This window comes from Oreochromis aureus, linkage group 23 (genome assembly GCF_013358895.1).
Source record: "Oreochromis aureus strain Israel breed Guangdong linkage group 23, ZZ_aureus, whole genome shotgun sequence".
NCBI classification, from domain to species: Eukaryota; Metazoa; Chordata; class Actinopteri; order Cichliformes; family Cichlidae; genus Oreochromis; species Oreochromis aureus.
Genome location: NC_052963.1, coordinates 10907989 through 10933527, shown reverse-complemented (window position 1 = coordinate 10933527; position 25539 = coordinate 10907989). Strand labels below are relative to the sequence as shown.

The 25539-nt window shown below is 40.5% G+C and overlaps 2 protein-coding genes across 4 annotated transcripts in view; one reads left to right on the top strand and one right to left on the bottom strand.

Moving 5' to 3' along the window:
- Nucleotides 1-159: 159 nt before the first annotated feature.
- On the bottom strand, nucleotides 160-3596 carry cenpl (centromere protein L). 2 transcript variants are annotated; one of them, XM_031750773.2, is made up of 6 exons: nucleotides 3499-3596; nucleotides 2436-2607; nucleotides 2084-2338; nucleotides 1426-1998; nucleotides 1222-1343; nucleotides 160-1077 (listed from the first exon to the last, which is right to left on the bottom strand). In XM_031750773.2, the coding sequence occupies exons 1-5, from the start codon at nucleotides 3570-3572 to the stop codon at nucleotides 1269-1271; spliced, it is 1149 nt and encodes a 382-aa protein (XP_031606633.2). In that variant the 5' UTR covers nucleotides 3573-3596; the 3' UTR covers nucleotides 160-1077; nucleotides 1222-1268. The 2 variants fall into 2 exon arrangements, with proteins under 2 accessions (XP_031606633.2, XP_031606632.2); XM_031750772.2 differs by having other exon boundaries at nucleotides 160-1343.
- Nucleotides 3597-7730: 4134 nt separating this feature from the next.
- Nucleotides 7731-25539, top strand: part of LOC116328892 (peripheral plasma membrane protein CASK) — a 52374-nt gene continuing 34565 nt past the window's right edge. The window contains exon 1 of one of the 2 annotated variants that reach the window (XM_031750789.2): nucleotides 7731-8914. In XM_031750789.2, coding sequence (XP_031606649.1) covers nucleotides 8850-8914 — 65 coding nt within the window. In that variant the 5' untranslated portion in view covers nucleotides 7731-8849. The remainder of the gene's footprint in view (nucleotides 8915-25539) is intronic. The other variant, XM_031750790.2, reaches the window with a different exon arrangement.

Below are 25539 nucleotides of genomic sequence, written 5' to 3'. Positions count from 1 at the left end.
TGTGATCATAAGTGGTAATGAATGCTGTAAAAATCTTATGAATTTATCATTAATATATTTATTTTAGCACTTTGTACTCTGTGGTTCTGTGAATGAAAGAGGCAGATCAAAGCGAAATACATTTATAGATTAAATATTATTGGTGATTAACAGCCAACATATAGATAAATCTTTATTTTAGAAAGCAACATTAGCAGAGTAAATCAGACATGGCAGCTAGTTAAGACTAAGCATGCAGACTGTAGCTTTATTCAGTGGTGTTATTAAGGTCCTGCTCACCATGTGACACGTGTATTTGTTCAAACACAAGAACTTAAATGAAATCCTACTTCGCAGTACACCTCCACCCCACTGTATTGTTAAACCGGCCAAGCTTGATGGTGTTAAACTAAATTAATAAGATAATTAATGAGAAATTAACCTTCTAAAGGAGCCAGATTCTGCCTTATCTAATTTACCTGCATGTGTAATATGTGCACTGCAGAGATGGATAATAATGATGTCCTCAGATAAAATATGGTCATTTTAAAATAATGAGGTCTATGTTTGCTCCTACATTTAGTTTCATACATTTGTTTCACTTTAAGCTCCTAAATATGATCACAGGTGAGCACTGAAGCCCCACCCACCTGGTGTTTAAACTTTCTGTTATAAAGAGCAGCCAATCAGATTTAAGTTGGCCTAAAAGGCAGAACAATGGAGTTCACTCCTTTAGGTCAAGGGCTGCACCAAAGCCCTGTGTGAGAATGAGAAATGTTTATGTGAATCACACAAAGTTACTTTAGTAACAATAAAAACCAAAGATATCAGTCACACAGAAATCTAACATCTGCTTAGTTCCACCTCTCGTTGTGACAATTTGCAATTTTTTATAAATATCGCTTGGCTGAAGCTTGTCTGGTTTTTATTTATAACTATAAATGAGAAAAATATACAAAGAGGTGGACATGAATAAACATACGACGTATTTACAAGAAGAGCTGAGTGAGCAGACAAGAAACATTCAGATTTTATCCTCAATTCTTCATAATTACAGGCACAATCCTTCCCGTGCTGAGCTCCCGTAACATCCCAGATCTGGAGTATGAAAAGGGGAAAAAATAAAAATTTTTTTAAAAAGCCAGAAGCCACTCGCCTGTGGTGAATTCGTGTAAAGAGGCTACGCTGTTTGAATGAATAAAAGCCATATTTGTTATTCCATAACAGGTTTTGCAAACTGACATTGCAAAATTTGCATTTCCTCTTGCTGCAAAGTCATTCTTTTGTGCTCAGATGGGCATTTTGAGAAGGGCACACTCTGTCAGCAGTGTTAGGGTTGTGAGGACATATCTGCTGTTGGACATCTGAAACAAAAGTAAACCAATATTATTAGCAGTTTCTTCTTTCATTAAAAAAATAAAATAAATAAAGCTCTGAGGGCAGTACCTTGATCCTGCCGCTGAACTTGGCTGATCCCAGTGCAGATGAGACCTGACTCAGGCGTCCTGCTGACAGGTCCAGTCTGAAGTGCCTGTAGAAGTGGCTTTTTAGCCCCTGCATGAACCTTGTCACCTCCTCGATGTCAATGCTTCTCGCTGCCTCCTCCTCCTCCCTGCTCTCCAGTGAAGGGTTCCTCACACTGTTCCACAGCTCCCACACGTCTTGAGAGTTAACCGTGTAGGTGATCTGCAACGGTGGCTCAACCGGAAGAGTCCAAATCATTTTGAGATGCTGGATGCTGGACTCTATGTGGCAGTTAGTCCATAATGCCGCTAGCCACTGCAGGCAGGTCTGGTTGATTTCCAGAGGGCCAAAGCAGCAGTCAAAGGTCTGCTGAAACCAGGATTTGACCAATGAGGTGAGATTCTCAGCCCCACGGCTGCCAAAGAGCGGCAGACAGGTGAAGTCCTTCGGAAGCAAGTGAAGATATTCAGGATTGCCATTGATGCAGGTCAGCCAGCCGCTCCACACCAACTTCTGCGCCTCATCCTTCCCTGCAAACACCGGCTTTGAATGGATCTGTGACAAGAAAGAAGACAGGGTAAAGCCAGCTCATATTGTGCCTGAAAACCTTCTCCCTGCCTCTACAAACTCCTGTGCTTACCTGTAGGAGGACCGTCTCAGCATCATCGTCAGTCTCTCCCAGCCCCTGCACCGCAGAGAAGGAGACTCTGAAGCTGGTCTGCGCTCCCTCAACCTCCACTGCCAAACCTTGCTGCTTCTCTGCAGTAATAAACGCCGAAAGCTGCCTCGAGTAGCTCCTGAGCTGGGTGTGTCTGAACTGGTAGAGCGGCGTAACGTACGATAGCTGCCACTCTGTCTTCACCAGTAAGGCCAGATCCTCTGGATTCACCTTCTCCTTTACCAGGGAAAGAGCAGAATGCAAAGGATGGCGATTCCATGTTCTGTTCTCCAGATAATTAATATATTTAGAAGAGAAACTTGCATTGACTCACGGTGATATTGTGTGACTTTGTTCTTCTGCTGGTGTTGAGCCTCCGCGCTGTCCATCCTGGGGTGTGGCTGAGCCTTGAAGCAGCGCCTAAGCAGCTGCGGTATGACTGTCTGTAGCTTTTATTTTTGCTCCTCCTCTGAGCCATAATGCTGTCGGTGGGAGTCCTCGCCACACTGAAAACAAAAATTAGTCAATCAATACATGAATTTTAAAAAATAAATCAAACATAAAGCAACAATCTCCAGTTGAACTTGTGTTTTGAACTAGGAACACAAGTAAGGCTTTTGCAAAAACTGCCCTTCTCATGTGCTTAAATACCCAATTTATTAGACTCATTATAAAACAAATTGCCATTCATTTCATACACAAACACCATTTCTAAATATACTATAGACGCAATATAGCCACTGTGTCAACACATCGTATTTATACTCAGACTGTGAATGGATGTGGTCTTTTTTTAAAGGTCAGATGCTCGCCTGTTTTAAAACAGCAGCAACATGTCAAAAAAGACCAAAGCAGAGCCAGAAGGCTAATGCTAGCATTAAAAAAAAAGGCAAACTATCGTCCCGATCCTGTTTGTGCAATCCATTCATGTTTTTGCAAACCATGGAGTTACATTTAAAGTTAAACATTACACAGACTGCGCTTAACTAAACACACAAAAGCTTCAGTGCCCACTCCCTGCCACTTGTTTCATTTTGAAGGGTGAAAAAAGGAGCCACGACCACAAAACGTAAAATTTTGATTTATTTCAGTTCTTTGATGTGTAGGAGAGAAGCCGAACTGAAAAGTAGAGGTGAAAAAATCCTAAAATGATAAGTTTGATGTTGTATCAAGCTCGTGCATTTCATTAAATGCAAAACAACATTAAACCACCTAATTGCTGAATGTTGAATGGTGTTGGGGTCTCGTTGTACGGACAACGACGGAAAAGGCCGGGATTAAATAAACCAAAATGCGCCGTTGGACACATTGCTGCCATTTTCCTTGCCACAAAAGCAAATACTTTGTAGAAAATAAGATTTTATATAGTGTAATAACGACAAAGGTTAAATTTCTACCTGTTTTGAGGTCGCTCCATGTCTCTGGCGTAGCGACAAAGGCTAAAAGAAAAACCGGAAATAAATTTGAACATCGCGCTTTCCCAGGAGCCTGCGCGGTCAGACTCAGCCAATCACATCTACCCAAACAAGAAGTGGGATTTGTAGTTTTTTTCCCCTTTCATAATTTAAATTTTTTTTTAACTTTATTTAATTTACACACACACACACACACACACACACACACACACACACACACACACACACACATATATATATAATTTATATATTTATATATATTTTATTATTATATTTTTTTTAATTGTATATATTATATTTTTTATTTTAACATTTAGACTTTGTTGCCTTATTACAGAAATACTTGACTGATATTCTGAGAAAAAAAAGCAATTTTTACAGTCTTTGGGGAAAAAGACAAATTTTTTTAATTTGAATATCGATGAGAAAAATATTAGAGGTCACATATTTTAAATTCATATAATACATTCATATATACATGCATAAAACAGGAAAAAATACATTCTTTGAGATTAAAAAATTTGCTGCGGTGGAAAAACTACATTTATAGTTATTTATTTTTTTAATTTTGTTTTGTATTGTTTTCACAAAGCAGCCATACTGATTCTGTGAATTTGGAGTTGATGGCCTAATCCAATTATTTATTAGATAACAATCTGGAAATACATTGAAATTTAGCTCAGAATCACAATACGATCAAATAAAACCGGGAGGTGAAGAGACAGAAGAAATATTGTGACTTTATAATTTCAATTTATGCCAAACTGGTAATTTTGCAAAGTTGAAAAATATTCTGTTATTATATCAGCTTACTTAGTTGAATAGCCTGAATTCTTATACTTTTCCCATTCCATAGAATTCAAGGTTCAAGGTTCAAGGTTCTTTATTTGTCACATGCATAGTTATACAAGTATAACACACAGTGAAATGTATCCTGACACGCTCCTCGACATGTGCAAAAACATGGGGGGTAGAGGATAACATTATAAATATATATATAGTATATACATTGGGTGAATGTGCAGTAGAAGCAGCAGCAGGTGAATTCTGTACATTACTATGAATAGACATCTGACTATTTTACAGAATGGACAATATAAACATATTTGTGTGTGTGGGGGGGGGGGTGTTGGTTTAGGGCCCGGATGGCTTGAGGATAAAAGCTCTTCTTGAGTCTCTCTGTCCTTGCCCGGATGATGCGGAACCTTCTACCAGATTGTAGAAGTTGGAACAGTTTGTTGCCAGGATGGGACGGGTCCTTCAGTATCTGCGTTGCTCTAGTCCGGCATCTCCTGGTGTAGGTGTCCTGAAGTGGGGGGAGAGCAATCCTGCAGCAGCGTTCTGCTGTACGGATCACTCTCTGGAGAGCTTTTTGGTCCTTCACACAACTGTTCCCGAACCACGCTGTCATGTTCTGTGAGAGGATACTCTCCACAGCGCCTGTATAGAAGATCCTGAGGATCTTTGGAGAGACCCTGAACTTCCTTAGTTGTCGGAGGTGATACAGGCGCTGCCTAGCCTTCTTGGTCTGGACCTGAATGTGGGCAGCCCATGTCAGGTCTGAGGAGATGTGGACACCAAGATATTTGAAGGACTGCACCCTCTCCACTGGAGCTTCCACTGGAATGGAAGTTTTACTGTAACTGTAATATCAATCTGTGTAAAAAAAAAAAAATGAAACCAAGTTGGAAAAAAAGAACGTGGCTGGCGTTTCTGTTCAAACACCAAATAAATTAAGATTGCATGGCTGGAATGTAAGAATTAAGTTTCTGTTATAGGAGGAAACACTTCCAAGGCAATTTGTGTTGAAGTGACTCCTCTTCTTTTGCTGGTTATTGTTCCCTAGGGAAGAATATGGAGCTGGAAGCACGTAGCAGTCTAAGCAGTCCAAACCTTGTTTTCCCTGTTTCCCCTTGCACTAATTCAGCTGACTGATGTCCCACTTTTTCTGCGCTGAAGCATCCTCCTTCATATCTTTTTGGCATGTTATTCTTTAGATTACACCTCGATGCCAAGAGGACTGAGTAGGATTGTAATACAATGTTATACAGCTGATTTGGTCTAAATTATTGATGATAAATCTATGTCAGCCCAGAGAGAAACAAAAGGTTCTCTGAAAAGCACAGCTAGTCAAAATGGTTTAACCAGTATGACTGAAAATAATGTGTGCCAGGTACACATGAAATTTAAAGGTGAAGGTTAACTATTAAGTGCTGGTCTGTGTGTGTGTGTGTGTGTGTGTGTGTGTGTGTGTGTGTGTGTGTGTGTGTGTGGTGATGGTTTCAGGGAATTCATGCATGTCAGTGCAACCAGATGTATAGGAGTGTATAAGCGTTTGTGCATTTTTCATGAACTGCCAGTTTCACATGCCACCACCATAAAAAATATCTCCTTCCTTGTTACCATGGAAACAGAGCTCTTGTCTTTTTTGTCATGTGTGCCGTTTTCCCTTTCCTTTATCATTTTCCTATTCATCTCTCTCCTTTTATTGCATACTTTCCTTCCAGTCTCACTTTTTTCCCGAGCTGTGTGTGTGCATCAAATGGAGGGTTGTTCAGAAGCAGACAGTATGATGACCACATCAGCAGCCAATCGGATTATCAGTAGCTGCTGGTGGGCTTAAGCCAATGGGGGAAGCTGGCAGATAATGCTCGAGGAGAAAGGATGCAGCGGCATGGAAACCGCAGAGGGTGCCCTGTGAGAACAGCGCCCTCTAGAGGGGGGCTGGCCGTCCGAGTTCATTCTTTTGCTTTAGTGAAGTACCTCACCCAAACTTTGCTTTTATTTTTTTTTCTTTTCAGCCCTCACTTGTAACCACTTTCATGCAAAGGTAATTTGTAATTGGAAAACATAGCTCTGTAATATATAAAGCAGAACATGTCTTTGAAAAAAAACAAAAAAAGACAACAAAATAAAACGGGAGAATAAATAAAAGAAAATTCGCTTTTTAACTGTGATTCCACAGAAGGAACCCCCCCAAAAAAGAGGATCTCTCTCTCATATATATATATACATATATATGTTTCAAAAATAAAGTTAAATATATATTTCCAAGGAGCCAGATTTTCAAAGTGGTCTTAAACAATAGTTCTCCAGGCTTTTTTTTTTTTGGACACTGGCTGCCTTTTCACTCATTTTCAGTCCAGTCCTTGTACTGGACCATTTTTACAGGACTGGCTTTTGTTTGTTTGGTTTGATAAGCCTTTTTTTTTTCCAAATTTCTTCAGTTGAATGTATGAGAAATATCACATGCCTCTTAATAATAGTATTTTTGCAATCTGGAGGTTCCCAAAAAGCTCTTAGCTGAAAACTTGGCACATCTCAGCTGTGTCCCTGTTTTTTGTTTGTTTTTTGGAAACTGGACAAGTGGAGAACAAAAGAAATGGCAAAAAAGGCGTCGTAGACAAGCTCGTTACTATTGTACTAACTTTGCCACATATACTTACATATGCAGTAAATAACTGCATACATTTTCCAAATGAGTAGTGATTCAAGATTTTTGCACAGTTCTGTACGTCATATAACATCCAGTGCAAATAGGGTGAACTAAGATAGATATCTTTGATTTGTTTTACAATAAAAGTGAAATTGGATTTTCTCATTTATTTATTAATTTATTCCACTTTTCCCCTCATTTTCTTCTTGGAACAATATCTCCATAGGGTATTCAAAATGGAGCAGTGGGAGATATACGCCTTCTACCATCACCTCTAGGGGGCATCTCCGCTCGTCTTTCCACACCTGAGGAGACCCCACCTGCGTGTCTGCACCAGGGGAACACCCGCACCTGCAAAAAGCTTACGCGAAAGTAGATAATTACGCGTTAATACTCCAACTACAGTGCCGAGGATGTTCATTTGAACTGAAAAAAAAAAAAAAAGCCTTTATTTTCGCCAGTCATCAAAATTCCACAGAGGAGAATTAGAGTACACATCAGCGGCACAATCTAGCGGTCACTGTCAGATTAATGAGATAATGCAAACGCTATGCTGTCCATCAGTTTTGTTGAGAAACCTCCCGAAAGACCCATGGGAATTTGGGAAATACTGAGGACAGCAGTCACCCACGCTTAGACAGCGATTGTGAAGTATACGGTTTTAATCCCGTCGCTGGCAGCCAGGGTGTGGGGCGTAAATCCTTAGTGGCAGATGAGATTTATGGAGAAATAAACTGTTAGAAATGATGGAGAGAAGAAGAAAAAAAAAGGGGGGGGCGGTGGGGGGCTGACGTAAGGTGATGAGGTTTGGACGGTCGACGCCTGCGCGGGATACACTGAATGCAACGGTTGGAGAAGAGATTAAGGAAACTGCGCCTAAATCGGACCCCACAAAACGCCATCTTGGCTCCGGCGACGCAAGGAAAAAGACGGGAATCCGGGGCCCGCTTTCCCTGGCCATTTCGGCTCCGGTCGGAACAGTTTCCCGGGCGAGAGACAGGGAGGGAGGAGTCGGGCATTTCTGGAAGTCGGAGAAACAACCAGTCAAAGCCAGCCAGCCTACATCTGAGCCAGCGAAAGAACTGGAGCAGCGGCGGACGTCGGCTCGGCTGTGCTGGAAGACGACATTAATTGAACACCCTCGAGCACAGACGGCGCTTGTAGCAGCAGGAGCAGTCGTGGACATGAATGTGAAGGTCTTCCATTTGGGCTCGGGAAGCTGAAGCGTATTGTATCCCGCTCACGTTACGGTTTTTCCCCCCTTCCTCGCTGGAATAAGCCGTCTGTGATACACTGGGCGTGCACAGCGCAATAACGGAGCGAGCCAACCTGTGATTTCAGCGACGGCTAAGCTCACATTTAAACCCAGCTAGCAAACCGTTCTTCTTTTTTCCCGAGAGTCTCGTTAGCTTGCGGCGAAGGGGAGCATCTTGGTGGGGAAGGGGAAGGCATCCGTCGGATGCTGCTGAGGGGGGACTCCTGTGCCCCGGCGACAAGCACCAGTAAAGATACAAACCCAAGGCATGCACAGAGGGATGTTTTTCTGCACACGAGCGAGGAAATCTCCACGCCCCGGGGTCTGCTCTGTGGCTACTGTTTAGCTAGCTCGCTGGCTAGCCCTTCTACCAGGAGAAGGTGGGGCCGCGGAGTGACAGCCTTGGACGCCAGCTAATGTGGCTAGCCGGCTAAGTTGGGCACACGACTGGCCCCTCGTTTTTCCCCGTTTATCACATTGTGCCCGTCTGTGCGTGTTTGTGGGGTTTAAAAAAAATACAAAGAGTGTGTGTGGACTGGCACACCTGTAAGCCCATTCAGCAAGAAATTACGTTGTCATTGATCCCTTCGGAGCCAGTGGTGTGGGTGGGATATCTTGAGGAGAGCATCCTCGTTTACCTGAATGACCATGGCGGACGACGACGTGCTGTTCGAGGATGTGTACGAGTTGTGCGAGGTGATTGGCAAGTAAGTATCTCGCGCACTGGCCTCTCATTTACCCACACAGGTACCACGCAGCTGCAGTAATTTGGCTGGGGTCTGTTTTTATATGCTGACCCGCACATTTTTAAGGTGGTAGTCCACTGAGAGAAGGGGGGGTGGGAGAATTAGTCTTAAACGTGTAGAGCCATACAGTTTTGTTAAAGTCCTAATTGAAGTGAATAAACAAAACTAAAGTGATACTGGTCGCAGTTGTTAACAGTATGGCTGGGAATGTGCTCGGTGTTTTTTGCTCTGTGCGTGCACTAATGCATTTATTCCAGCTGGCTGGGGATTGGGAATTCCTAATTGGATGATCGCCACACCTGGAATGTGAGCTCACAGACTGACTGGCGAGCCGGACACTTTAAGAATTTGTCATGTTGAGTTTTCAGTGGAAGGGGCACATTAAAAACACAACGAGGTGCAAAGGTTGGAGATGCGTTTTCCACAGTGTGGTGAAAAGTTTGGGGGGTAGGGAGGGGATTGAGAGCCCTGCCTACCAGTCAGTCCCCTCCCCCTTGCAGGCCTCCACTCTGTGGAGATCTGAGGGTCCATTACGGCTGTTGAGGGGAGGGGAAGGCACAGACCCTCAGGCCTTTGGTCTTTATCCTGAAAGTTCTTGTTGCCTTGGTCACTAATTGGTGGTTGCTCCAGGACTACTGCCTTTTAAGGCTCAATAATGGACAATGTGGGGAACAATGCATTTGATGTACTTGCATTGACGAGGGAAATAAATATGGGAAATTGAGGAAACTTGACTTGATCAGACCTAGATCACTCATTTTGTGTCTTCTATAGACTGTTACTGACTTGCCTCACACTACAGTTGTCAACCTACCTGTCACAGTTTCAGCACAGCCTGAAAGAGTGCCACATTATCAGAAGTAAATGTATATGTGCAGATTATCTGTATAACTGGGGTGTGACTCCCTGCAGCCAAAAGCAAACACTGAGTGAGTGCGCCGAGGTGTTGTACAGGTATGGTCACACAGCGCAGACAGCTCCTACAAAGAGCAGCAATAGTGAGGGTATATTTTAAGCTTTAGGGGGGGAAAAGTGTAGTGGCACTGAAAAGACCATGAAATCCCACTTATCCAGCGAGCTCTTTTGTGAAACTGCGGTTGATAGATCAAGTGTGTTGAGTCCTGGCATCTTGGGATGTGTTGCGGGGGGGCGGGGGGGAATCATTTTCCTCAGCTTAGGGAAGGGGGGCGGGGGTGCTGAAGCTGATCAATGGAGACAAGTGGAGCTGGGAATGTGATGGCCCTGAGGCTAAGGATATAAATAATGCCAGCAGACATTGTAGCTCGCTGCCTTCTCCCACTCTTTTTTTTTTTTTTTTAACCTTATGCTTTATTGCCCACGTTGCGATCGGTAGCCGAGCACGTGGCAAATGGCCGAGACCCGAGGATGTTAATTACAATTTCAGTTTTGGAAAAAGACAGCTGTCATAACAAAATGAGGTGACCACATAACCAGTGCCCTGCGCAGCGAGTCCTGGGTTTGATTCCCAATGCATGTCACTTGCTTTTTCCACACTTTCCATTTTTCTTTTTGTTGGCATTTCATTGGGTTCAATAGAATGACAGCACCCTGTCAGTGAAGGACTCCTCCAGCCTCTCACTGTTTTTTTTTTTTTGTTTGTTTGTTTTTTTTCCTCCGTTTTTTCACCTCAGATTAAAATTCCAGGAAGTCTATTTTTGCTTTGAGTGGATGTCCGACTTATCTGTTCATCAGTGAGACAATCGTAGGCGAAATTCTTTGGAATAACACATCAGGTCACACGAGTGGAAAGTACTGTGATGGAATGATGGAGTAATGGAATATTTTCCAGTTAATTATCAGTAATTAGTTTGTCTTTTACATCCTGCCATGTAACAGAAGAGCTGGGATGGTGATTTGTCTCATTCAGCTGTACTGTATAGACACATGTCTTTTCAAGATGCGTAGATAAACCCTTAGATCTGGCCTGACACCTTTCAAACTAATATCGTTGTTGTTGAAATCTTAAAGAATTTGAATGGGTAGCATTTGGAGCACTGAGATAGCTTAACCGTTCTAATCTCCTCTAAATTCAGATTGTAAGGTCTTGTTACAGGTTAGTTCTCCTGAAAGGTGGTTGGTTAGTTCCTGGAGAGGAAGGTTTTGTGTAAAGCTGTTGATAAAAATTCTGGGCTGTTAATCAGATCTTAATTTGGTTTCAAATTTTTGGCTTTTAGCAACAAAAAGATGAGAGAATCTGGAGAAAGCAGTCAGTCTTTTGTATTAATTTTTTAGTCGGCTCTCATTTAGTGTTGTTATAAAGAAAGTGATGTTTTCACCCCTCCCTACAAACCACAGTTTAGTTCTGCTCTAGGCAAGATGGTGGAGAGCAAGAGAGAGCCTTTGGCCAGCACAGTCAATCCAAAAGAAGTAGAAGTCGTAAAATGTTTATGTATTCAAACCCATGGAAGGTTAATTAAAAGTTGACTACAGCTGGATTTGTGTTACTATCTCCCCTTTGTGCTCAGTGCCATCGTTCTCTTTGCAGGCCCACTGAAGTGCGCTAGTCTGATGCCACCTTGGCCTCTCGTTGCCCCTGTCTGCAACCACAGACATCCCACTGTGGAAGCTGCAGGGACCAGTGTTTGCCCTTGGGAAAGAGAGGCCATAGCAGGTGTGGGCAAAAAAAAAAAAAAAAACCTTGTTCCTAGGCTAGTTCTGGCCCTCATGCTGTATTTTGTCCATGTGTGGGCTATACATTCAAAAACACTGGCTAATCTGGGCCTAATTCCTGACCTAACACCGTGTCCCCCACCACACCCATCAGAAAAAAATTATAATTTTTAACCTAACAATAAATAATAATTTTAAATACAGTTGATGAAAAAGGATTGCAATCGTGATGTTTTCCATAATCGAGCAGCTGACCTTGTATCATATTCCTGATGGTAGTCTTGCTGGGCTCAGTTGTAACCTGGACTTTTGTGTGTTGTCGTCGTGTGTGATTGCACACACAACTACCAAAATAAACTCCTTTTCCACTGGGATCCTCTCCCTTCCTCCTGCTTCTCATTATTTTGGATGGAATGATGTGTTTTTTCTTTTCTACAACACTGAGAACTTCACAAAGGTTTAAAACTGCGAACCAAAGCACATGGACTCAAAATATTTGAACAAACCAGAGTCCTGATTTATCGGATTTGTAGATGCATGGAAACAAAAAAAGAGATGAATATGCTGGTGTGGCATTGCTATAAAGAGAAGCTATGATTGATTTTTACAATTCATGCATGTGTGTTCATTCACCTCCCCGGTGGTTGTTCTAGCCTTATTTCAGTAGAGCGAGGCCAGACAGGTCAGGTGTCAGCTGCACTTCAGATTACATTAAGTGAAAGATGACACAGCATGTTGACCCGGCGCAGGCAGTTCCACCCTGCTCTTTATGTGCTCTTTATTTGTAATTTACATAGTAAACATGCTATGAGCATATTGCAGTAACGGCAGGTCTGCTTTTCACATAGCTGAAGCATCAGCAATGAACTGAGGCAATTTAATCCCTTTCTGTCTGTAATGATTCTGTTTGAATAGGACTGAAGTTGTTGAAGCACTATTGGAGTCACAGTGCTCTTTATTTCAGCCCTGGGGTGCTCATTAGGGCCAAGGATATTGGGATGTGCGACTCACTCTGAACCAATGAAGTGATCAGTCCTCTGGCTTATTCTGAGTGAGATAATTAAATTGCTTGGGCGACATTTAGATCTTCCATTTTCATTGATTGTTTTATCATTTTTTTGTGGTGTAATGTTGCTTTCTGCCCAGATAGCTGCAACATTTGGCATACAAATGTTAGACAAGATGCTTTGCTGCTGGAATGCCAGATTGTTTGGTTATTAGGATTTGCTTTAGTTTGAAGTACGTAAAATGGGCTGTCACTTGGGTGAGTGTTTAATAGCTTCAGTCAGGTTTAACTAACAAAACTGATCAGACACAGGTAACATTAATCCACTTTCAACCAGAAATCACTGCAACTCATTAGTGTCAAATGTATGTCCACTAGAAGAAGTTGTTTTAACCAGTCCATCCCTCAAGAAGATGTATCAGAAAATAATTTAAAACATTTGATACTGTACATTAGGTGTGTCATGATAACGACGATATTTAAAGGTGAAATATTGGTATTATGTCAGTAATTCGCACTTTATAATAGTAAATAAGTGTGAGATTGTTCTTTTTTGTTTGCCTTTGTACACTTGTGTGGTGTAGTTAAATATATATAAAAAAAATGCTGTAATATATACATTGCTTGTACATGTTTTTCTGAATGGTATTTGTCCATAAAAATAAGCAGACTACTTTAAGAAAAGTCTAAAATTTGTCTGCAGTCAAGTAATCATGTAGGAAAACATGCAAAAAATGTAAGGCAGACATGGATACAACAACTGGCTACTAGATCATAAGAAAGCCATATAAATGATAAAGTAGCCACCACCAGTGCTGCTATTTGTGCAGCAACAACATTTATATTTATGAACAAAGCTGGCAGTGATGTGATAATAAACATGCACTTTGAGTTGCACAAAAAAGAGTAAAGCAACTGAATTAATTTTGTGCTCTTATAAAACTAAAATCAAAAACATGAGTATATATTAGTTTCAATCAGTCTTTGTGAAAATGTTAAAATTTGTAAATTACAATCTTTATGATGAGGTTTTGGTGGAGATTTATTGAGAATTCGGACGTGTACATGACTGACCATGAAATTTGTTTTTGCAGTTAATTTCTAATGCTCTTGCACAGAGTAGGTGATAATACCCTCAAAGTTATATCACGACAGTTCAAGGAAATTTGTGAAAATGACACTTGTGAGTATATACATATAGAGTTAAAATAGAAAAATTGCAATCACTAATGGTTTATTTGTGATTGCAGCTTGCAAGTAGCATTGTTTATTAAAACAAACAAAATGAAGGGAATTTTCCAAAGTTGTTGCCAATCGAGCTGCTGTTCACCGATGACAGATTACTACTGATTTGAAATGTGACTTTATTGCCACAAGATAGCAGCAGTAGCATTATGATGCAAAAGTAATGACTCATCTATATATGCAGTCACACAGCACAAGCCAAATGTATGTATATTAAGTATAATGCAGTATAAGGAACTTAATCTTAAAGTGAACATGAAACATTACACATATAAAGGCTAATTTACACCATTGAGCCCTGCTCTCTAAAACTGACATAGATTTAACACCGTCTGTGTAGCAGAATTTAAGAAATAAGTGCTTAAAGTTTTTAAAAACATCTTCTGTCAGCAGGGAACATTACACCACCGGGTTGGTTGGTTGCTGTCAATTGACTTACATTCGTTTAGTTTAACTAACTAGTAACAGAACCAATAACTCAGAGTTAATTATTTTGAGAGCAGGACTCAATGGTGGAAATGAGTCATTATATATTTAGTGTTTCATTTCCACTTTAACTTTCCAGGAACTGCACAGTATTGTCTAACATTAAAATTGAAACTCAAAAATATGTTCTACCGCCAATTTTGTACCTCGGTTCAGGCTTTATAAACAGCTACTTAAAGCCCTTCTTTACCACAGTGTAACTGCATCAGCAATTTCCATCCACCATTTGCACTTCTTGTTATATGGAGTGTAATTACCGAGAGCTCCAGCGATACTCGGTTGAGTCATTCGATAACTTTTGGTTCACTGTGTTAACTCCTCCTGGTTATACTTGACAGTCTGTTTCTTTGTGGTGAAACAAGTTTGTTGTTTCCACCGTTTGCAATATGCAAGAAAACCGCTAAGCATTGTGCTTAGTTGTTGAAGTAGATCCCTTTTTAGGTACTAAATTGTCATTGGAGGCTGACATGCAGCTGTCATTCTAAAACATGCTATTGCCCTACTGTTTGATGCCTGTGCCCTGATTCTGTTCAGGGACATGACTGAATGTAAGAAGTGTGAGATCTCCTGTGGAACATATACTGAAATAAAGACCTCAAATAACACACAAAGTAGTGGGAAACTTGGAAAATTGAATTAAAGTTAGCTTTTAAGTTTAAAGACATACAAGTGATCAACCAAAGAATGCCTACTTTTAACGATTTCATTCTTTCATTGTGGAATAATTGAATAACATACACCTTTAATGATCTTCTCTGATCCACACAGTCAAAAATATACATGTAGGCTCAAATGTATATACACACTTCTTTAAGTCTTTTAATAAGTGGTGCTGAAGGTTCTACAATATCTTGAATTGATAACGCCAAAGCCTGTTAACTTCTTGTTGGTGATCATGACATCATGACAGCTAGTAGTTTCTCTTTGCCAGCATTTGTTTGACAGCACTGGGTTGATTGAGAGTAGTGCTGGGCGATATGACGATATATATCGTGTGGACGATAGAAAAGTGTCTATCGTGCCATTTGTCTTCTAACGTTTCTAACCCTAATTTTAAAAATTATTACATAAAATATATCATTAACCTAGAGCTGGGCGATATAAGATTTTTTCATATCACGATATGTTTTTTTCATTTCAGGCGATAACGATATATATCACGATATAAGCCAAATAACTATATTTGTAAGATTTAAATGTGCCGTTGCTCACAAGTAAAATGTGAAATAATCAGCAGCTTGTTTTAATTAAAATATTTATTTCCCATAATAAGTTCAACAGGGTAGATGTACTTAAGGAACATGAGACTTCAGTTTCAGATAAATAAAGGCAAATATTGCAAACTACACAAAAGGCAGCCGCTAAAGCGTTTAAGTTTCAAAATAGAACAAACAAAACAGACTACTAAATTGTCAATTCCACTTAGAAACAAAATATTAATTCTAAAAATAAATCTTAGGTCGTTTTACAGAAGAACAGACAAAATTGACTAACTTTTGTCAATATCAAATAAACTGAGAACTAAAAGGAAATTCTCAATCTCTCCTTGTTGTATAGCTTAGCTTTTCAAACAGTTTTAACAGTGACTTTAGTCTGACAAAAGCCGAATGACGAATTAGCGCTTTCAGTCAGAGATTGAGCATGCACCGCTTTATTGTATTTCCAGACTTGCTTTCGGCACAATTTACGGTGCGCGCTACTCTGTTTTTTGTCAGACTTGAAATAGCCGAAATACCTTCACACTATGGAACTTCTGTGGCCCTTCCGTTCGACAAGCTCTCCGGCATTGGAGCCATCATCGGTTTTTTCTTCGGTAACCTTCGCTCACGCTCTCGGTTGATTTTTCTCTAGTCGGCAAACTCATTTCCTTCATTACCCGGGCTGCACGGCTGCAAAAACAAATACATGTGCGCCTTTGGCGCTTGTGTTGTACGTAACAAGTCACGTGACGTGACTCTGCGGCTGTGATTGGTTCGGCTCTGCGCTACTTAATTTGGATTGGCTGTTCTTTTTTTTTTTTTTTTTTTTTTTTTTTTTTTTAAGAGGATAAGAGAGATGAGGCCTATCGCAATAGTTTAATTTTTCTATCGAGAAAAAGTTATTTCGCAATACATATCGTTATCGTTTTATCGCCCAGCTCTACATTAACCCTTTACAACCGGTCGGAGCAGGCACACTCCGTTTTGCCTATTTTTAAATCCCTGTAGAACTGGAACCACGTAAGCTAGCGCAATAATTTTTTTTGCATATGAAACCGTAGGAGTTGTACTTACATCTTATTCCATTAGCTTGCCCTAGGTCATGGTTTCCTTCCACATATAGCTTTGCAAAAATTGCATAAAAAGCACTTCCAGCGACAAAAACATAATATTCCAGAAACACGCTTTGCCGATCCGATCAGCTGTTCATAACACTTCCTAGTTGGAATATAAGTCAGCGCGAACTATCGCATGTCCGCCATTACCTGTCCGAAACCGGAAGTGACGTCATTTTCGTGGAAAATGTAGTTTTTTTACCTTCAAAGCTTATGTTGGTGTTTTTAAAAGTCATGTTTGACTTTATGCTTTTCTGTATCGTTTCCGGGATGCTTAGAAGTCAAATTACACTGTTGGAAATAGTTTATTTTGATGGACATGCTGTTTTTTTTTTGAAAATTTGCATTAGAATATTTATTTTCATTTTTCCTGTAGTATATAAAAATTAGTGTATCTCAAAAATAAAACTATGAAGACACTCAATAAATTTCTCGTGGTGGGAAACTATTTTGTGCAACTTTTTTGTATTTACAGTTTTGAGGGATAAGCCTCTTAAATTTCTCTAACTAGAAATATATGGGAAAAAAAACAAAAACGATTTTCAATTTTTTTTTGTCGTTTATTGCACTTTTTTGCAATTTTTGTACTTATTATGGACTTAATGCATACATATTATTAAAATTTGGGCTATAACGGTTGTACTCATGTATAGCAACTTGAAATGCTATCACAAATGGCACTACAGCATGTAAAAATGTAAAGATAAGCTCTGGCGGACTTGGTTCTATGGTAGGTCTTAAAGGGTTAAATAGCCTATTGCAAATATATTACTCTTAACTTTATGCAAGAGAAAATAAAGTATAAAAAAATGATATTTTTCGCAAAGAAACTCCGTCTTGTGGTTTTGCAACATGGTGCTGCTTTACGTGCACCCAGATTTGCGACATGCTTTACGGTAACTCAAAACAAAGACTGCACCCTCTCCACTCACTGTTTACAGACTGCGTACTTTCCAGATGACCACAGGTCAGGTGTTATATCGTGATATACAGTTAAGCCTATAATTATTCATACCCCTGCCAAATTTTGACTTAAAGTTACTTTTATTCAACTAGCAAGTTATTTTTTGACTGGAAATGACACAGGCGTCTCCCAAAAGATAATAAGATGATGTACAAGACGCATCATTGTGGAAAAAAAAATATTTCTCAGCTTTTATTTACATTTGAGCAAAAAGTATCATGTCCAGAATTATTCATACCCTTCACAAACTGTCACAGTCTCTGGGAAAATCCAAAGTTCCATACCATTCCAAATAGTCAAAGCTGTTCTAAAGCATCATAATTACCCTGATTAATTGGGAATAGCTGTTTTAATCAACTCAACAGGTGAAAAACAGCAGCTCTCTGCAGGTGGTCTGTGGACATTCATGGCTAAGACAAAGGAACTCAGTGAGGACCTGCGGCTGCACATTGTGGCTGCTCACAAGTGAGGAATGGGCTACAAGGCCATATCCAAATGTTTTCAAGTTCCAGTGGCTACAGTGCAAAGTATTATTAAAAAATACAAGATGTTCCGCACTGTGGAAAATCTCAGAGGACGTTGTCGGAAGCCAAAAGTGAAACCTGTGCTGGCCAGGAGGATAGTGAGAGAGGTGAAAAAGAATCCAAGGATCACCACCAAGGCCATTCTGGTGAATCTGGGCTCTGCTGGTGGCAATGTCTCAAGGCAGACAGTCCAACGGACACTGTTGGGTTCCATGGATGCAGACCAAGGAAAACGCCACTTCTCCAGATAAGGCACGCAAAAACTCGTTTGGCCTTTGCAAATGCTCATCTGGACAAAGAAGAAGATTTCTGGTCTTCGGTGTTATGGTCAGATGAAACAAAAATTGAATTATTTGGTCACAATGATGTTGCCTTCATTTGGCATAAAAAAGGAGAAGCCTTCAACCCACAGAACACCATCCCCACTGTCAAACATGGTGGTGGGAACCTAATGCTTTGGGGTGTTTTTTCAGCCAATGGACCAGGGAACCTAATCACAGTAAACAGCACCATGAAAAAAGAGCAATACATGAAGATTCTCAACAACAACATCAGGCAGTCTGCAGAAAAACTTGGCCTTGGGAACCAGTGGACATTTTAGCACGACAATGACCCAAAACATACAGCAAACGCGGTGAAGAAATGGTTAGCAGACAACAACATTAACGTTTTGCAGTGGCCTAGCCAGAGTCCTGACTTGAATCCAATTGAGAATCTGTGGAGGGAGCTAAAGATCAGGGTGATGGCAAGAAGACCCTCCAACCTGAAAGATTTGGAGCTCATTGCTAAAGATGAATGGGCAAAAATGCCTGTGGAGACATGCAAAAAGCTGGTCTGCAATTATAGGAAGCGTTTGATTGCGGTAATAGCCAATAAAGGCTTTTCTATTGATTATTGAGAAGGGTATGAATAATTCTGGACGTGATACTTTTTGCTAAAATATAAATAAAACCTGAGAAATATTTTTTTCCACAGTGATGCCTCTTGTACATCGTCTTATTATCTTTTGGGAGACACCTGTGTCATTTCTGGTCAAAAAAGAACTTGCTGGTTGAACAAAAGTAACTTTAAGTCAAAATTTGTCAGGGGTATGAATAATTATGGGCTTAACTGTATATCGTTATTGTGATAATTCATATCGTGATAAATATTTTTTCCATATCGCCCAGCACTAATTGAGAGAAAGGCCAAGAAACTCAGTAAAGATGTAAGGAGGAGGATTGTAGATTTATTCAACTTGGGAAGGTTTGTTGGAGTCATTTCTAAACAACTGCAGATTCTAGTGTGATATCTAATATCAACTCTGTGTCACCATGGACTGTGAGGGTGCCGACCAAAAAGAAAAAGCCCCTGCTTCAAGCTTGACTGAAATTTGTAGCTGCCCACATGTGAAAGACAAAGATTGAGCTGTTTGGTCACAATGACAAGAGATATCTTTGGAGCGAACACTGTTAAGTCTCGAGCATGGTATTGGTAGCATCATGTTCTGGGGCTGCTTTGCTGGCAGTGGTACTGGTACATTACAGGTTGACGGAATGATAACAAAGGAGGATTACTTCCAAATTCTGGAACTTTACCTGAAATCAACAACTAGGTGGTTGAAACTTGGACACAGTTGGGTGTTCCAACAGGACAGTGATCCCAAACACGCATCAAAACTGGTTTTGGAATGGATAAAGCAGGCTGACATTAGGCTTCTGAAAAGGCCTTCCCCAAGCACCTGACCTCAACCCTGTTGAAAACTTATAGATTATGCTTATAAGTCAGCTCTGTGCCAACTAACCAATTTAAATGAACTCCAAGAATAGTGATCAAATATCCAGCCAGAATCGTTCCAGACATTTGTTGATTGCTACTTGGTCCATGCATGGCTTAAGACTTTCTGTTGCACTGGCAGAACGTAGATTCTGTCTTTGTTGTGGATTATGTGTTGTCTTTTTTTTTCTGGCCTTATTTCATAGATACAGTGAGAGAGAGAGGGGAAGACATGATCACAGGGCCACGAGTCAGACACGTACCCGGGCCGGCCGCTCTCAGCTATATGGCATGTGGTCGCCTGCTCAACACACTGAGCTAAACTGACGCCCTACGTTTTGTCTTTTTGACACTCATATTAAGCCCCTTTTCCATTACTACCTGCTCAGATCAACTCGCCATGGTTCACCACAGTTTTAAGGGTTTTCCATTAGGTCATGGTACCTGGTACCAGGTACTATTTTAGTACCTGTTGGCCAGAGTTCCAGACTGCAGCTAACCAATTAGATGGTCAGTGGCATCACTCGATGAGTCATGAGAGTATCTTGTTCACGAAAATCAAAACCGTCAGTTTTGACACCCGGGCAATGAGGGAAATGGCTACAAAAACAACGCTGTGGTCCCAGAGTCTGACGAAAAGCCAAAGACAGAGCAGCAGGCATATCATTGCCTCGACGTCCACCATTGTTGTCGTGTCACATACTAATTATGCCATGGGACTCTGCTGCGTTGCTATGATGACAGAGTGTCCCACCAACTGTAGGTGGTACATGATTTTAATGGAAAACCGCTTGATCCGAGTGGAGCTGTGGTGAGTCGATCTGAGTAGGTAGTAATGGAAATGAGGCTTTAGAGAGGTGTTACTTAGAGCTGCTTGGTTTAGGTAAACACCAAAGGGTTACTTTGCTCATTAACTGTAATCTTCATTGTTTAACACAATTATTCAAATTATTGTTATCAAATACATCATACATTTGCCAGATTTATTGGTATGCCAGTCTTAATTTCATGCATAATATCAGTTTTCTTTCAGCTACCATTACACTGATGATAGATGGCTGTAAAGGAAAAGGTGTGTGCTCTATTTATAACACACAAAATCTTCCAAAGAAAAATGACTGCAAACAAACTAATAATTTTGACCACACTATCTTGATTCTGAAGCATGGAAAAGCCAGACTTATAATTAATATCTGTTTAATCACCTAGGCCTCTAGTGATTTTTGGAAACTGGTTGGCATTGTCTGCACAATTAGGTTGTATTTAAGATGCTATTCTTAATATTATGTTTCCTTCTGTTTGTAAATGGGATTGTGGAGACTGCTGTTCACATGGAAAACTCAGGGTTCAAGTGCCAACACTGGCAACCATGCACTGCAGCGTCCTATGCAAGACTTTGCTGCAGTTCCTGCTGGGATCAATAAGGCATCACATTACAGCGTCATCTTGCTTTTGTGGAGGAAGCATTTCTAGAGAGAGTTGGGTTTTTTTGTTTGTTTGTTTTTTTTGTCATTACAAAATCTTTTCTGCAATCTGCATAATGGGATATTTTTGCTAGACTGTAGCACGGCACATAAACTTGACCACACTATACACAGTATGTTGTTTTCATTCACTAGGGCACTTGTGGAATCAACTTTCCTTTCCATGTGTAGTATATGCCCACACACAGATCAATAGTTGTGAATGGATGATGCGAAGTTGAAGCTTTCTTTCAGACTACAAGACCAGACTCTACAGGGAGGTTTAAACAATCTTGGATCCTCTTCTGGCTTATGTAAAAGAGAGGATTTTCTGCCAAAGCTTTCAAGCCTCCTGAGGGTATGTGTGCTCTGAATTTCAGTTTGCAACCGGGTTGCTAATTTCCCTGCACATATTCAAAGGGTTGTTTTCCTGATTTGCATAAGGAAGCAGCTCTGGATTACTGCTGCTCAGACGTACACAGACTATCCTTGACAGAGTTCTGAACTTTGTTGAACTTGTTAAATTAAAAGCTTTGGACTTAAGCTCAGTTTGGGCAGTAGGGCAAATAGTTGTTGAAGAATTAGTTTTGTGGAATCACTATAATGAACTTGCGTTTTCTCACTTTAAAGTGCACATCTGTTTAGAAATTATGAATAGAGTTCTGTGCATGCGTAGGCGTCACCACAGAGAATCACAATATATTTTGTATTTGATTCCACGTTTTTGAGCTTCCAGTTATGTTTCTGCTATCACTGTTGAGCCGTTGTGAATCATTAAAGAAGGTTTTGGGGTGATGGTGAGATTCCATGCATGCAGTGGATGTTTAGAAAATGGCTAAGCTGTGTGTCTCTAATGTTTACTAGGACGAGAGCAGATGATGGTAAGTTTAAGTGTCTATTATGTTAAAAGTCAACACTGTCCAGCACCAGTTAGCACCCATCTGGTAAACTCTGAGACTGAGACTTATGCTAGCTTGTTACCACAGCTAAAAAGGCAAAATGCTGTTTTAAGCAGTAGTGGTCATGTGGAGTCTGCAGCTTACAGATGTGTCCTGCCTCTGTTTTAGAGAGAGGAAAGAGAATCACCTGAGAAGTAATTTCACTCATGGCCAGTATGAATGTTAAAAATGCTCCTAACATCGTTTCTTGGATTTACACAAAGCAGAGAGTTGAAATGAGCCAAAGAGCAGTCTGTAAAGACTGCCACTTCGAGCTAATGTTTGATGACTGCTGCTGTCGGATGTGAGCCATGTGTGGGAGTTTTGTATGAGCCCACTTAGCACAGCTGCGGTGATGTCAGTATGGCATGCGGCCTCACCGCTTCCCAGCATACACACGTCTGTGTTTCTGTCTTTGTGAGGACACAGAGTAAACCCACAGTAACACTGAGCGCCACCAAATTCTATCCTTGAATCTAATCCTGATCTTAAATGTTAAATCAAATCTGAGGCCCTGAGTAGCTTTTTTGGTGTGTTGGAAAGCAGGTACCAGCCATAATGTCCTCACAGAGGAGATCTAAAACACAAAATGGTCCTCACAAAAATGAATTTATAAGTACATATGCAATTTATGTCTTTTATAGTTACTTGGGCTCTTATAATGCCTCTGTAATAGCTCATGAACATGGTTGAATGGTCATTTAATTTTTTCTTCATGCCAAATGAGATGAATTACATTCTAATTTATCAAATTAATTGGCAGTCCCAGCCCACTCTCTCACACAACATGTAAAAATGGCCTAATTCAGGGGCTAATTCTCCATGCAGATTCTTGCATTTAAAGCCAAGATTACAAATGAGGTTGATGCATAAAATGGGGCAGATTCACCCTATCCCACATCATTGCTTAATGGCGGTAATGACTGTTATTGAAATACACTAGACCAGTGCCAAAATAGCCTTACCCTCACTGAATCATTTGTGCCCCTGTGGTTATAGTCTCTCACTGAAGTTGCCTAAACCTTCACCAGTCGGACGCAGATCTGGAACCAGAGACCACCTGATTAGGTTACAACCATTGTGGAGAAAAATTGGATTTTTTATTTATTTATTTTTTTTTAGTAGCTATAGTAGCTAAATTCAAGGGTGCTACGGCATGGGCATGAATGTCATGGTACTTTTGGGCTTTTGGGCATGGTTGCCAGTGCTGGAACTTGAACCCTGAGTTTTCCGTGTGAACAGCAGTCTCCACAATCCCATTTACAAACAGAAGGAAACTTAATACTAAGAATGGCATCTTAAATGCAACCAGTTTCCGAAATCACTAAAGAGGCCTTGATGATTAAACAGATTTTAATTACAATTTTGACTTTTCCACTCTTCAGAATCCAGATAGTGTGGTCAAAATTATTAGTTTGTTTGCAGTCATTTCTCTTAGGAAGATTTTGTGTGTTATAAATAGAGCACACGCCTTTTCCTTTATAGCAGTGCTTCTTTGCCACATTGGCCAATCTATCATCAGTGTAATGGTAGTTGAAAAACTGATATGCATGAAATTAAGACCGGCATACCAATAAATCTGGCAAATGCATGATGCATTTGTTAACAATAATTTGGATAATTGTGTTAAACAATGAAGATTACAGTTAATGAGCAAAACAACCCTTTGGTGTTTACCTAAACCAAGCAGCTCTAGGTAACACCTCTCTAACACAATGTCAAAGAGATAACACGTAAACCACAACAAAGGCAGAATCTACGGCCTGCTGTTTCTACAGAAAGTCTTGAACCATGAAGAGTTGTACCTGATAAAGTAGTGACTCAATACAAAATTACCCTGTGGGTTGAAGCTACAGCGGTGGTCAGAAATTTACAAACACGTGTCATGAGCATGAATGTCGTGGTAATTTGAGGCTTATAGTCATTTCTTTGAACTGTTCCTTTTCTAGTCTAGATTGATTGATTGTTCAGCAAACATCTTTAATGACTTTAAAAACACAAGAGTTGGATGCACAAGTTAGAATTTACTTTGGATTTTTCTCTAATCCACACACAGTGTCAAAAGTATAAATACAGGATACAGACACCCCCACTAATATTTGCTTAAATGCCTCTTAACAAGTTGCACATCGACCAGATGCTTTCGGTGACCATCAACAAACTTCTAGCATAATTCTGGTTGGATATTTGACCCCTCTTCTTGACAGAAAGAGTAGAGTTCATTTAAATTGGTTGAATTCCTGGCCTATAAGCATAGATAAATTACATACATAAATGTCAGTAAGGTGGAGATTGGGGCTTTGGGAAGGCCATTGTCCCTTAGCAAATGACAATGAGTTTAGACCCAAGCTTTTTGCTAAAGTACAAAGCATCAACCTATGCATCTGAAAAATTAAGGCTACATGGGGGATACAGGAAGTGCAGGGAGTTTTTTTCCCACTGTTGCCAATTGCCTACTCATAATGAGTTGTCTGATTGTTGTTTTCTCTGTGGTACTGCAGGTCTTTAAAGCGCCTTGAGACAACAGAAGTTTTTATTTGACACTATATAAATAAAAATGAACTGAATTTTGTGCTGGTGTAAACAGCAAGCGTTTGAATGGATTGCGAAATGGCTTTTGTAGTATGTTAATTAGCCATGTGCTTGTATGGCTTGCTTGTTTATCCTCATTAGTCACATGGGGCTATTGTCTGACATTAATTCCAGGTGAAAGCTTGCTTTAAAGACTAAACTGGATATGAATAATGAGCCAATCATGTGATCATTCATGGAGAATAATCACAGAGAGAATTGCTGCAGCAGACAGACAGACACTCAAAGTGAAAACGATACCCATCTCGCTTTCGCAGCTGGTTAAGATTGCAGGGTTTGAACAGGGGTGTCAGAAGTCCCATCAAGCACTCAAGCAGCAACCCACACCTCCCACTTCCTAATGGGTAAACACAGCTGTTTCAGCACATCAGCCCAAGGGCAAAGGTCGCTGAGGCTGTCAGATCATCAACTGGATTCCTGCACACCCTGATGAGAAGAGTGTTTTAAGAGTTCTCTTGGCTCACAGCGTGCACATGCTGCCTGCATTTGTATGGGTTAGTCTTTACAACAAACTAATGTGAGAGCAAATACAGGTGCAGCTGCCATGCTCGGCACAGGAAGGGCATCGTCAGGCAACTTCATTCACTGATTCAGCTAAAGCAGTACCTGGTAACAGCTACCAATGGGCTTCATCAGATAGGTGCTGCTGTGGATGTGTGTGTAAGAGT